The sequence below is a fragment of the Panthera tigris genome, chromosome B3, assembly GCF_018350195.1.
Source record: "Panthera tigris isolate Pti1 chromosome B3, P.tigris_Pti1_mat1.1, whole genome shotgun sequence".
NCBI lineage: Eukaryota > Metazoa > Chordata > Mammalia > Carnivora > Felidae > Panthera > Panthera tigris.
Genome location: NC_056665.1, coordinates 13,108,577 through 13,122,421, shown reverse-complemented (window position 1 = coordinate 13,122,421; position 13,845 = coordinate 13,108,577). Strand labels below are relative to the sequence as shown.

At 43.5% G+C, this 13,845-nt stretch overlaps 1 protein-coding gene across 11 annotated transcripts in view; it reads right to left on the bottom strand.

Moving 5' to 3' along the window:
- The window catches only part of MCTP2 (multiple C2 and transmembrane domain containing 2), a 268,029-nt gene that overhangs the window by 206,094 nt on the left and 48,090 nt on the right, over positions 1-13,845 (bottom strand). For all 11 annotated transcript variants that reach the window (XR_006218419.1, XR_006218422.1, XR_006218420.1 and 8 more), the window contains exon 2: positions 8,818-9,355. Coding sequence is in view for 4 of the 11 variants with exons in the window: in XM_042988136.1 (XP_042844070.1) it covers positions 8,818-9,285 (468 nt within the window). In the remaining 7 variants the exon portion in view is untranslated. The remainder of the gene's footprint in view (positions 1-8,817; positions 9,356-13,845) is intronic.

Below are 13,845 nucleotides of genomic sequence, written 5' to 3'. Positions count from 1 at the left end.
GAGATAGTTTAAAAGAATAATGGTTCCCTTTACGTTTGCTTAGCACTTTATAATATACAAATACACACGGACTCCTATTAACTTATTTTAAGGGGCCCACAGGCTGTCAGGAGTATCATCAATTTACAAATGAAGAAGTCCAAGTGAAGAGATAAATGGCTGCTCACTAAGGGAGACCAAAGAGTTAGGCGTTCCCTTGACTGACCTGGGTCCTCTATTCTTTTCACAGTGCCCAGACTTGCCCCAAATCCAAAGTCAGAACACCTCGCCCGGCATGCTGACCGGCAGCTCCCTGCAGGGGCAGACGAGGCCCGGGAGTCACAAAGACTCCGGTTCCCACCTGACTTGTTCTACTTCCTAGCTTCGCGTCCTTGAAAACGCGACCTAAAATTCAAGACGTGGGAACCTGCCCACAAGGGGCAAAAAAGACACTCACCTCGCCGACTGTTGGGAGAAAAATGCACTCATTCAAAGAGATCTACTGAGCATTACCGTGTTTCTGGGGCCGGACAGCGCACGAGGCTGCCTGTATGCAGAGCGAGCCAGACAGATGGTCCAAGGAGACAACGCTCATGTTCCATACCCAGCAAGGGTCCTGATACATAACCTCTCGGAAGGTGGTACCAGATTGGGGTTGCTTTCCTATTAGGACTATTATATTGCTCATGATTCGTATTAAGACAGGGGGTGTGTTTAGGAAGATGAGGAAGAAAACTCAATGACGGAGGTCACCAACCTGAGTCCCTCCCTTCATTCCCTCCACCACTCCCCTGACACTTGTATCATGACAGTTGGAGAGATGTCTAATGACGCCTCGGGCCCATGGGACCTCCCTTGGCACACAGGGCTCATCCGCCTAGGCAGGCTTCCTGCATGGCTCTCTCCCCAGGCAAAGCTTCTCCTTCAGCTATTCGCCGCCTATAGGGCAGGTATTGCAACGCCACCTATATATTACAGATCCCTGCCTTGCGAGCAGCACAGTATTGAGCCCCCAGCGCTCCTCTGGATGGATGCCCCTGGTGGGTACCCCGGATAGTCCTCGTGGTGTAGCAGGACCGCCCGACAGGATGGGAAAGTCTGCATGATCCAGCGTCAGAAATAACTCTGACATCTGCTGCCACCTCCCCCGCTCCTGTCCTGCCACACGGCCGCCTGGCTGTTCCTGAAACACACCAGGTGTTCTCCTCCCTGCCTGGAGCCGGTGCACTTACTGTTCTCTGCCCTGCAGAGGCTTTTCCTCCAGACGCGCACACACCTTCCTTCCTCGCCTCCTCTAGGCCGCCGGCTAAATGTCGCCATCTCAGAAGAGGTCTTTCCTGGCCACTCCGGGCAGAACTACCACCCCAGCACTGCGCAAGCATCTTCTGTGCTTTGTTTTTCTCCCTTCCACCTACCCCTCTCTGAACCTATCTGTAGCCTGCCACTGTTGAGATCAGGATAGGCTCTCCAGGAGGAAGTGGATTTTTGTCTCCCTTCTTGACCGCTGGGTTCCCGGCGCCCCGAGCAGCGTCGGCACATGCGAGGTGCTCAACGCGTGAGAAAGGAGGGAGGGAAGAAGAAACGGGGCACCCAAGCTGTGAAAGACCCTGCAACGTGGCGGACACGCCTGGCTCGCCGACACCATGAGGCTGAGTGATGATTTGGGGGATAAACCAAGAATCGTAAAAGGGCCCGAAATTGAAGTGCAGAGACACTAATGTACTCGTTCACCAGCTGGAGGCCCGTTCCTCTGCACCGGTTTGTCATTTTGCTTCTTTGTGGTCACTAAACTGAAGCTCTGTGGTTGCCGAGTAGCGGTTCTAGAAACATCCCAATCAGGTACTTCTCTAAACCACTCAGCTCATCTATATAAGCTGGCACCAAAGCTAGTTATTTAAAATACCAACTGCCAAATGAAATGTCAGGAAAGGATGTATCCCGGTGGGGGCGGGGGGTGGGGGGGTGGGAATTACATGAATGAGGGAGGGAGGCAGTAATCCTTCCATTCAGGGTTATTAGTTGCTGGCCATCATAATAAACCCATTCAAGCACTATAATTACCCCTGTATTTAAAAAGGCACAGTGGGGGTTGCCTGGGTGGCTCAGTCCATTAAGCATCCCACTTCGGCTCAGGTCATGATCTCACAGTTCGGTTTGTAGGTTTCAGCCCTGGAGCCTGCTTTGGATTCTGTGTCTTCCTCTCTCTCTGCCCCTCCCCTGCTCACTTTCTGTCTCAAAAATAAAATCATCAAAATAAATAAAAAATATAAAAGGGCAGAGTGGACACAGAGAAATAACAACCAATATCTTCCTTTCATTACCAACTTTTTTAGATCACCGACTCGGAGGTGTCCCAGGTTAAAGGATCACATTTCCAAACTCCTTGCTGTGCACACAGTTTTGTGTACGGGCTTTGGATTCAGACAGTTCCCAGATTCGGATCCTAGCTCTAACACTACCTGGATGACCTTAGGTAAGCCATTAAACCTTCTCAGCCCTCATTGCATTCTGGAAAGTGTACTGATAAAAATAACTATAATAACACGAATAAATACAAACATAATCATAGCAGTGAGCCCATGCCTGCCCCATAGTTTTGGCCCACGAATTCTCTATATTTTTTTTTAGGCTTAAAACTTTATTTTGAATGAAACTTAACTACTAGGCTTTCCTCCCTACCTACCTGAGTCTTAGACACATAACGTGCCCTCCCTGACCACCTGCTCAGAGCGACCCTCTCTACTGACCTCAAATGGTCAGCTAGCACTGACCGGGGACTGAGACCACCTCGGATCCTTGGTCATGTTTTCCAATATCTGGGCCTACTCTCAACTACATCATCAACACTGAGGACGGGAACCAGAGGCAACTTTCTGTATTTCCTCAGTACCTGATTTTACAAGTCAAGAGAGAGCATCTCGTAAAATAAGTACTAGGGAAGGAAGTGAGAAGAAAATGCAAAGAAAAAAAAAGAAAAGAAAAGCTATTCTCCCTCTGGGTCTCCTTAACTTAGCTTCTCCATATTTAATCTGACATTTGGGAAGTCCATTAGTGCTCACTGTACATCCCCCTCCAACCCCCCCATCCAGGGCCTCCATGTATCACCACCTTCCTCAACCAGCTGAACTTCTTAAGGCTCCACAGCACCTAGCATGGTGTGTGGCTTAAAAGTCAGCTTCAGAGGGATGCCTGGGTGGCTCAGTCAGTTAAGCATCCGACTTCAGCTCAGGTCATGATCCCACGGTTCACGAGTTTGTGCCCCACATCGGGCTCTGTACTGATGGCTCAGAGCCTGGAGCCTGCTTCGGATTCTGTGTCTCCCTCTCTCTCTGCCCCTTCCCCTCTCTCTCTCTCTCTCTCTCTCTCTCTCTCTCTCTCAAATATATAAAAACATTAAAAACATTATTTTTTGAAGTCAGTGTCAGAGAAACATGAGTCAATATATTTCACAGAAACAAGGTTTGCAGAAAGCTGGGCAGGAAGAAAAAGAAGGCATCATCTCTGTTCCTCAGGAGCTTCCAATCTAACACGAGGCCAATTTCTAAATAACCAACTAAATACAAGGTGGGGTCAATACACCTAACAGATTCCCCAAGTTTTTCCAGGCCCTGATATAATTATCACTCCGTACACATTAATGAAGTTGAGCTTTATTATGATTTGACAATCATGAAACAGTGTGCTGCTGCTATCAAAATAACAGGAACATAAGGTGCCCTTTACCACCTCCCGTGCCCAAGTTTTGGTGATGGCAGCAAGGAGAATAAAACTGTAAGACCACCTTTCATCCATCAGAGGCCCGACATACAAAGTCATTGAAAGCAGGCAATCTGGTTGCCAGGCAACCATGAAACACTACCGGCCTGACTGAAAGTGAAAATAGACAGCTAATAAATTAATGTGTCAATCAATAAAAAGGGAAAGGTCATGCAAGAAAGCCTGGGTAAAAGTTTGGACTCGTCCTTGAACCCTACAGGGGGAAGAGACAGCCTATGCCACAGGACTTTAAGAATCGTGGCTTCGTGGCCCAGGCAGGTTGGCCATGTGGATATGGAGGTCATTGGCTCAAGCGAACAAAGTGTGAGCATGTCAAGATCTCCTTTGCACCTCAATCTCTATCGTGAGATGGATGGCTTCCCAGACACCATTCAGTGTGGAACCTACCCATTCTCCTTGCAGAGATTCATGTTCGTAAAACAATCTCCCGATTCTATGTGACTTCTCATGTAGGCCGACTTCCAAGAGTCCATACGCCTAACAGATTCCCCAAGTTTTTCCAGGCCCTGAGATAATTATCACTCCCTACACATTAATGAAGTTGAGGTTTATTACGATTCGACTTCCCAAGTAACTCGACAATCATGAAACAGTGTGCTGTTGCTATCAAAATAAATATTAGAGTCTATACGGTATTTAACCCTCATTACGAACAGTCAAGGTTGTCATTTATAGCTCTGTCTCGTGAGCATTGGGTTATCATGAGTTGGTCCTCGGAGCCAGATGGCCGCTGGACAGTTAATACAGGTCTAGGAGGCAGGTGACCTTCTCAGGGTCTTACCCAGTGACACCTTTGCCCACTACCAATTTGCTTTCCCTTCGCTACCTCCCTTACCTGTTCCAAACCCTTTCTTCCTCTACAGATGTCTGCAGAAAGCAGAATGAGGTTAGCGCTCGGTAACAGCAAAAGTGGCATGCCAGGCAAACAAAAGCAGGGTAATTAACACTGACTGTACAGTCGGGAAAACGCTCACAGGGAGGGAGAATTTGATGGGTGAGAGGGTTTCCTGGAAGAGAAGTACGAGACGAAGAAGTGAGGAGGAGACAGAGGTGAGATGCATAAACGAAAATGTCAGTGAAAAGCAAGGAAAGTGAGACAGCCTCACGGCATTCATGGGTTTTTCACTTGGGCCACCCGGTGGGTAACAGTGATGTTGCCAAGAAAAACTGTCTCTGTGTGTGAGAGCACTTCAGGGACACAAAATTCTGTCAGAACAAGTTGAGATCGGGTTTATGTGCAATGCCCACGGCGATCAGAATTGAGGGCCCAAAGAAAAGTCTGGAGAATCCTCTTCGACCAACGTATCCTTTATTCTAAACCTACTTTCTTCCATTTTGGTTTTATGGCTGGTTGAAGCACCTTCAGAGACTCTTCCAAGGCTCCATGTGGCTTCTCTGTTCTCACATTCTTTCTTCCTCTTCCTTCTTAATTTTGTGCTTTGCTTCCTCATTCCATTTCCCCATAACTGTCAACCTGCACCTTGCTTCCCTGCTGACACTGGCAGGACTAAGAAGAAACTAGAAAACATTCAGACACCATCATTTGGGGTCTTAACCCACGGCTGCGGGCTCAGCCTGGTACCAAGTTGCCATTGCATAAAAAAACATGGAAGACAAACCCCAATGGGTGCCTCCGACCACAGAAGTTCCTTTCCTTACCCCTCTAGAAAGCTACAAACAAAATAAGTCACAGCAAGGATACTCGGTGAACATCTGATTGTCCCTGTGGGGCACTGGGTTTGTCACTTGCCAACCCCTTCCTCCCCGCTCCTTGCTTCCCCCAATTCCATGAAAGTGATAGAAACCTGGCCACTATTCATTAGGAAGGAAACAGATGGCCCACATCCTAGATACAGATTAGCCAACCCCAAAACTCACGGATTCCCCAGGACTTCCACCTTCATTGAAAAAAAAAGAGAAGATGGGGTGCCTGGGTGGCTCAGCCGGTTAAGCGGCCGACTTCGGCTCAGGTCATGATTTCGCGGTCCGTGAGTTTGAGCCCCGAGTCGGGCTCTGTGCTGACAGCTCAGAGCCTGGAGCCTGTTTCAGATTCTGTGTCCCCCTCTCTCTAACCCTCCCCCTTCATGCTCTGTCTCTCTCCGTCTCAAAAGTAAATAAATGTTAAAAAAAAAATTTTATTTAAAAAAAGAAAAAAAATAGAAAAGAAAAGAAAAGAAAAGAAAAGAAAAGAAAAGAAAAGAAAAGAAAAAGAAAAAAAGAAAAAAAAGAGAAGAACAGATTTAAAGCCAGTATCGGACTTGGGCTATAAAGTCTACCCCTGTCTAAATTTCTGTTTTTCAGTTAATGTCATACAAAAAGAAATTTCATTTACAGTATGATGTGTTTCTTTAAAAAAAAAAAACAAAACAAAACAAGAAAATCAGACTTTAATTAAATCATAAACTGACGAGAACTCACAACAAAGACACTAACGAAAACCGTCCTAACCTGAATGTACACATTGCTGTCATTGATTTCCTCATTACACAAATATGGAGTGAGCAGATGGTATGTGTCAGGCACACAGCAAGGCCCTAAGAAAACAAAGACAAATTAGATTCAACTCCCTTGGATATACCCACTGACCAAATTACACAGCCTAGTGGAGAAGATAAGCGAGGGAGTGACTAACTTCTATACTATGTAATAAGCTCGAGATCCTCGGGTAGTGGGAAAAGCCCACCCAATATGGTGGGGGGGGGGGGAAACAGAAGGAGGGCGGGTAGGCAGAGCAATGGACAAGAGAGAATCGCGGGGAGGAGCAGAGAGAGAGGGAGAGAGAGAGAGAGAGAGAGAGAATCCCAAGCAGGCTCCGCGCTGTCAGCACAGGGCCCAACACGGGGCTCAATCTCACGAACCCTGAGACCCTGACCCGACCCCAAATCAAGAGTCAGATGCTTAACCGACTGAGCCACCCCGGTGCCCATTTGCTTTCTTTCAAAGGGCTGAGCTAAAGGAGAAAATTAATGAAAATGTTCTATTGGTAAAGGACTAGGAATTGCAAGATTTTTTGGAGTTAGTCCTGAGAAGAAAAAATAACCACTGGCAACCAACCATCTGCCAACCAGCCGTTCACCATCACTAACCAGCCCCTTAGCCCAGCCCACCCTTCCCAGCATACATCGCACCAGAAAGTTCTTCAAGCCTTTGTTTCAGGTGCAGCAAAATGCTCACTACCCCCACCTACCCCACCCACAGGCCCGTGTTCACCATATTTCTTCACCTATCAAACCTACGCCGGCTTGCACAATGCCTCACATGACACATCTATGACCCACGCGCTGATTTCTCCTACCTCCTAAGCTGCCAAGAGGCAAGGCTTGGATGTTTTGCACAGTTTCAGTATCTGCTTGCCTTTTCTGCTGCCTTTAGAGCTGTACAAAGCTGTCTCTCAATACAACAGAACTTGAAGGCAGGGTCACTCTCCCATCCATTTCTATTTCCAGTCGTAACCCTTATGGTGCCCCAGAGTAGGTATGCAAATATTTACAGTCCGCAAAACAGTGTCACAGCACTAACTTAAAAAAAAAAAAAAATTCTAATCTGAGAGCGTTACCCGGTCAAAGCCAAGAAACCCACCCATTTTTTTTTTCTGATAACTTATAAGTACCAAGATAAAGATTAACTTCAGTACCTAATTCTCAATGTTACCCCCTTCCCACTCAACTGTGAATTATGAGCTATGTTTAAATTTTTTTTTTTTTCAACGTTTTTTATTTATTTTTGGGACAGAGAGAGACAGAGCATGAACGGGGGAGGGGCAGAGAGAGAGGGAGACACAGAATCGGAAACAGGCTCCAGGCTCCGAGCCGTCAGCCCAGAGCCCGACGCGGGGCTCGAACTCACGGACCGCGAGATCGTGACCTGGCTGAAGTCGGACGCTTAACCGACGGCGCCACCCAGGCGCCCCTGAGCTATGTTTAATAATTCACCTAATTCATATTTTGATGAGCAGAAATAGAACCTTTCAATTTATAAACAACAGTAAAAACCGTAACCTCATTGCAAAACGAATTTCCTAAATGTAAGGGGCAGTGAAAAAGATAGTCATTGAATGGCTAAGGGTGTTTTATTGTAATGTTTCCAAAGGAATCTGGTCACACCTTCCGAGTACCCACGATCCATTCTGTAATGACACCCAAAGATATGACATAATTAACAGGCTTTGGTTCTGAAAGTAAAACCAAAATGCTCAGTGAAATAACCAGCTTCCCATGCAATTATAACATTAACCTGGAATATAAAAACAAAAACAAAAACAAAACTTAACTTCCCTCGACACCACAACATACTTCAGTGCCATTAATGTGGAAATTAAAAAAAAAAAAAAAAACTAATATCATCCAAATCATGATTTAGTAATCTGGTGGCTGAATTAATATGAAATTCATTCTAGAAGTACAAGATTTATCTCATAACTAGATTTGGTTCTTTTACCTTATTGAAATACCAGAGCTTTGTAAAATCAGTGAATCTGTAAGAATTTGCATCCTTCAGATTTCTTCCTTTTGGTGTTTTTTAGAGCATGCAAGTGAAGCTGTCCACAAACCAGTATCCACACGTGTGCCCTAGCACATACACATGTGCACACGCCCATGCATCCTTGCGTATGGAGGACCGAGCAGTGGTGGAGAGAGAGACACGTGTACGCTTAAAGCAGAAAGTTCAAGGAAAAGTTATGCTCTTAATTTCTTTGGCAGGGAGATGGAAAAAGGCAAACCCATCCAATAGGGCTTTTAATGCCTTAAAGTATCCCAGAAAGGTTGTCTGTAATAGTTTTAAAATACACAGAGGTCAACCCTAAAACAGACGGGAACAGTGGGTGCAATCAATATCACCTGAATCTACATTCTTGTAAATGACATTCTTTCCATCCAAGCTAACCACAAAAATAACTCCCAACCAAATTTTCCAAGGGCATCGAGTGCACTTAAAACAGAGAGGAAGGAAGGAAGGAAGGAAGGAAGAGAGAAAGAAAGAAAGAAAGAAAGAAAGAAAGAAAGAAAGAAAGAAAGAAAAGAAAGGAAAAAGGAATAGGAAAGCGCCCAGCCCTGGTCTCACCTCCGGCTCTTCCAGTGCATCTTCTTCAAGGGGAGTTTTCTGGAGCAGATCCAAGATGTCATTGCTGGAAGGTCTCCTGTCCTCGGCAGGAGAGGCATAGGCCTCCTCGGAGTCTGTTTCCCCCACGTGGAGGTGGCCTGCTTCTTCCTGGCTCCAATCCAATTCTTCTTCAGACTGTTTCAAGGAGCTACTGCTGCTCTTGGGAAAGATCCCTGCAGTCGACAGGCTGCTGGGCACCGAGGTATAGGACGACTGGGGCCCAGAGTAAGGCCGCCCCTCTGGGGCCAAGGCCTCGGCCTCCAGGAGGTCAGGGACAGAAAGGCTGAGGCGGCGGTCCAGGGGACGCCTTGCCCTTAGATCTAGGGGTTTGTTCGCATTCTTCTTCACCTTCCTCTTGCTCAGGTTGATTAACAAAGGCCTGGTCCGCTGTTTCAAAGAGCCCCAGACAGATGGTTTATCCATATCCATGACTGCATGAAGAACCAGGAAATCACTCCATGAGAGAGTGTCTCTCTACGGAAAACAACTTCAGTGGATCCTAGAAAACAGAATATAAGAAGACAGAACATGAGCCTTCGCGGCGGTAGCCGAGCACATCAAAGCTTAAAATGTGACTTGAAAGTCTCACATTTTCCACTAAGGGATCAAGACTGAAGCATTTGATCGGTAATGTCTGCAAGTATTTTTTTTAATGTTTTTTAATGTTTTATTTTTATTTTGGGGGTGGGGGGAGGGACAGAGAGAGAGGGAGACACAGAATCTGAGTGTGAGTGATAGGAATGCCCCACAAATAAATATGTAATTACACAGACTGGTAAATGCTATGCAGGAAAGGGAGTAATTTGAGATATTACAGATTGGACTCAATAGGGATCAAATCAAAATCAAATTTGGATAGAAGAAAATGAAACGGGACCACTTTCTTTCACCAAACACAAAAATAACTTCAAAATGGATTAAAGATCTGAACAAGAGACCTGAAACAATAAAAATCCTGGAAGAGAGCACAGGTAGTAATCTGACATTGGCTGTACCATTTTTTTTTTTAGATATATCTCCTGAGAGAAGGGAAATAAGAGGAAAAACAAACTATTGGAACTACATCAAAATAAAAAGCTTCTGCACAGCAAAGAAAACAACAACAGTCAACAATCAGGCAACATGCTGAATGGGAGAAGATATTTTCAAATGACATATCTGATAAAGGGTTAGTATCCAAACTATGTAAAGAACTTATATAATTCAACACCCAAGAAATAAGTAATCCAATTAAAAGTGGGCAGAAGACATGAACAGACATTTCTCCAAAGAAGACATCCAGATGGCCAAAAGACACATGAAAAGATGTTCAACATCACTCATCATCAGGAAAATGCAAATCAAAGCTACAAGGAGATATTACCTTAAGTCTGTAAGAATGGCTAAAATCAAAATCATAAGAAACACCAAGTGTTGGCGAGGATGTGGAGAAACAGGAACCCCTATGCGCTGTTGGTGGAAATGCAAATTGAGGCAGCCACTCTGGAAAACAGCATGGAGGTTTCTCAAAAAATTAAAAATAGAACTATCCTATGATCCAGGAATTGCACTACTGGGTATGTACCCAAAGAAGAGAAAAAAATTAATTCCAAGGGATACGTGTGCCCCTATGTTTAATGCAGCATTATTTACAACAGCCAAACTATGGAAGCATCCCAAGTGTCCGTCAAGAGATAACGAGATAAAGAAGGTGTGGTAGATGTATTTGTGTATACATATACACAATAGAATATTATCCACCCATAATAAAAAAAAAAAGGAAGTCTTGCTTGCCATTTGCAAAACATGGATAGAGACAGAGAGTACAATGCTAAGCAAAACAAGTCAGAAAAAGACAAATACCAGGGCACCTGAGTGGCTCGGTCGGTTAAACATCTGACTCCTGATTTTGGCTCAGATTATGATCTCACAGTTCGTGAGATAGAGCCCTGCGTCGGGCTCTGTGCTGACAGTGCAGAGCCTGCTTGGGATTTTCTCTCTCCTCTCTCTCTCTCTGCCCCTCCCCTGCATGTTCTCTCTCTCTCTCAAAATAAATAAACCGAAAGGGGGGAAAAAAAAGACAAGTACCATATGATCTCACTCACATGTTCAATTTAAGAAACAAATGATCAGCGGTGCCTGGGTGGCTCAGTCGGTTAAGCGTCCAACTTCAGCTCAGGTCATGATCTCACGGTTGGTGGGTTCAAGCCCCACGTCAGGCTCTGTGCTGACAGCTCAGGCCTGCTTCAGATTCTGTGTCTCCCTCTCTCTCTGACCCTCCCCTGCTTGTGCACTGTCTCCCTCCCCCGCCGCTCTCTCTCTCAAAAATAAACATTAAAAAATCTTTTCAAATAAAAAAAAGAAACAAATGATGAGAGAGAGAGAGAGACAGAGAGAGAGAAGCCGTAAGTAACTCTTAACTACAGAGAACAAACTGATGGTTACCAAAGGGGAGGTGACTGAGTAGCTGGGAATTAAAGAGTATACTTATCATGATGAAAAATCATGTTTTTAAAAAAGATATTTATCTGAAGGACTTAGAGATTTAACCCCAAAAAATCAAATTTGGAGAAATAAACCTTATTCTGTGTGTCAAGTAGCTCATAAGAGACCCTTCCAGAACAAAAAAGAGCAGTGGGTCAGGTCATTCTGACCTGCCTCTATTCCACTGTCATGTTTGGCTGAGGATAAAAGAGGCCAAGAGCCACAACAAAACACATTTTCTAAAATCAAGGACTCCAAGCGTTTGTACTCGGCCCTATCTCACTCCAAGACAGGATACTTAGCCATAGAGAAGTTATTGCCTTTCGAAGAGCAGGACTGTGAGAGTCTACAGCCTTTGCCAGACGACCACCAGTACAGGCAAGAGCTTCTCCCAGGATGAAATGGGTATCTTCAGGAGGCAATGCAGAGATGAAAAGCTAGGGTTCTAGAGACAGACTCCATGGGTTGGAATTTTGCTTTGCTACATCCTACTTAGAGGTACCATCAGGGGCAAGCCATTGTACTAAGCCTCAATTGTCTCACCTATCCAATGGGGATTATATTATCTGGTGTACAAACAGAATGACACAAAGTGCAAGGCACAGTGTCAAAGGCAGAGAAAGTGTTCATTGAAGAGAAACTATTTTTTTAATCTTGATTGATACTGTTGTCATCATTTCCAATTTTGGTATCTTACTCAATTTATTCAAAATCTCTGGATCTCATTATTATTTCAATTTTACAGAGCTTAACCATAACTACCTCATTGGCCTCTTGTGAAGACTGAATGAATTAGTCTATATAAGGTGTTTAGAACACTGCTTGGCACAGAGTAAATATTTAAGACAATGTTAGCTGGTTTTTAAATTATTATAATTTCAATTATTGCACACTGAGTCATTCTAGCTTTGAAAGCACAAAATATTTTACCACTTTTTGCTGCTTTTTAAAATGTTGCTCTAAATATAAACCTCTATTTCGCATTAGTAAGACACAAATACATTATTTCACATCTCATAATTTAACTTGCAAATATGCTAAAAAGGATTGTTTCTATCTTCATTTAGAAATATTTTAGTCAATTAGCATTTGGTTGAATGTTATATAAATGTTTATTAGATCTAGTGGGTTAATGATTCAGTTCTTCTATACTCTTGCTCAGTTTCGGTCTACTAGTCTTACCTAGAGAGGTGTGCTGGGTTACTCAGTTATAATTATGAATTTGTCTATTTCTCCTTTCACTATGTCAGGTTTTGCTTCTGTATTTTGAAGGGCTGTTAGTTGGATACATGTTTATAATTGGTATATCTTCTTACTGTTTAAATCCAATCTGACAATCTTTTAATTGGTTTGTTTTGACCATTTACATTTAATGTAATAATTGATATGTTTGTATTAAGGGTTCCCAACCTATGTGTTTTGTTTGTTTCCATTGTTTTTTATTCTTTTGTTTCCCTTCCTTGCTTTTTTCAAGGTTAACACTATTGTTTAGTGTTCCACTTAATACATCAATTATGACTTTGACCACATTTCTTTTAATAAAATTTTAGTGGTTGCTCTAGAAGTTACAACATGCATAATTAACCTTTCACACTCTCCTTAGAATCATCTCTCTGATCCACCTTTCTGTCGTCCTCTTCAACTTTTAAGGACTCAATGTGATTCAGTTGGGCCCACCAGGATAATACAGCATATTTTCACTATCTCAAGGTCTACAGTCTTAATCACATCTGCAAAATCCTTTTCCCACTTAACGTAACATATTCACAGCATCTGAGGATTAGGACGTGGGATTCTGTAGGGCAGGAGATTATTCTGCCTACCATATAATGATATAGGTATCCTCTTCCTCGCCCCTTGATAAGTTGTCTTCTATATTACATCTAAATACACTGCAAATTCCTATCAGACAAGCTTTTACTTTGATTTCAATCATGAACCGTATTTGGAATAATTCAAGAAGAGAAGAACAGTCTATCATATTTACTATTTTCTCCATTCCTGATTTTCAAATTTCTGGTATCAGTTCCCAATAGTATAAGAAATTTCCTTAACTGGTTATTTTATTGCAAGTCTGTCGACTCCAAATTCTTTAGATTTTACCTCATATAAGAATATCTTCACTTCATCTTCAAAGATATTTTCTTAGAATCCCGGATTCAACACTTTTCTTTCAGCACTTTAAAAATGGTATGACCTTTCCTCTGGCTTCCATGATTTCCACTGAGAAATCTGAGTCATTTGAATCACTGTTCTCCTACAGAGAAGGTGTCACTTTTTCTCTGACTGCTTTCAAAATTTTGTCTTTAGTTTACAGCAGTTATGATATGTGGGTGTGTGTTTCTTTGAGTTTATCTTGTTTGGGGTAGCTTAGCTTCTTGAATCTATAAGGTTATGTCTTTTTTCAAACTTGGAAAGTTTGCAGCCATTATTTCTTGGAATACTTTTAGCCACATTCTTTCTCCTTTCCTTCTGGGACTCCAATAATACAAACATTACGCCTGTTATTATTGTCCAACAGTCTCA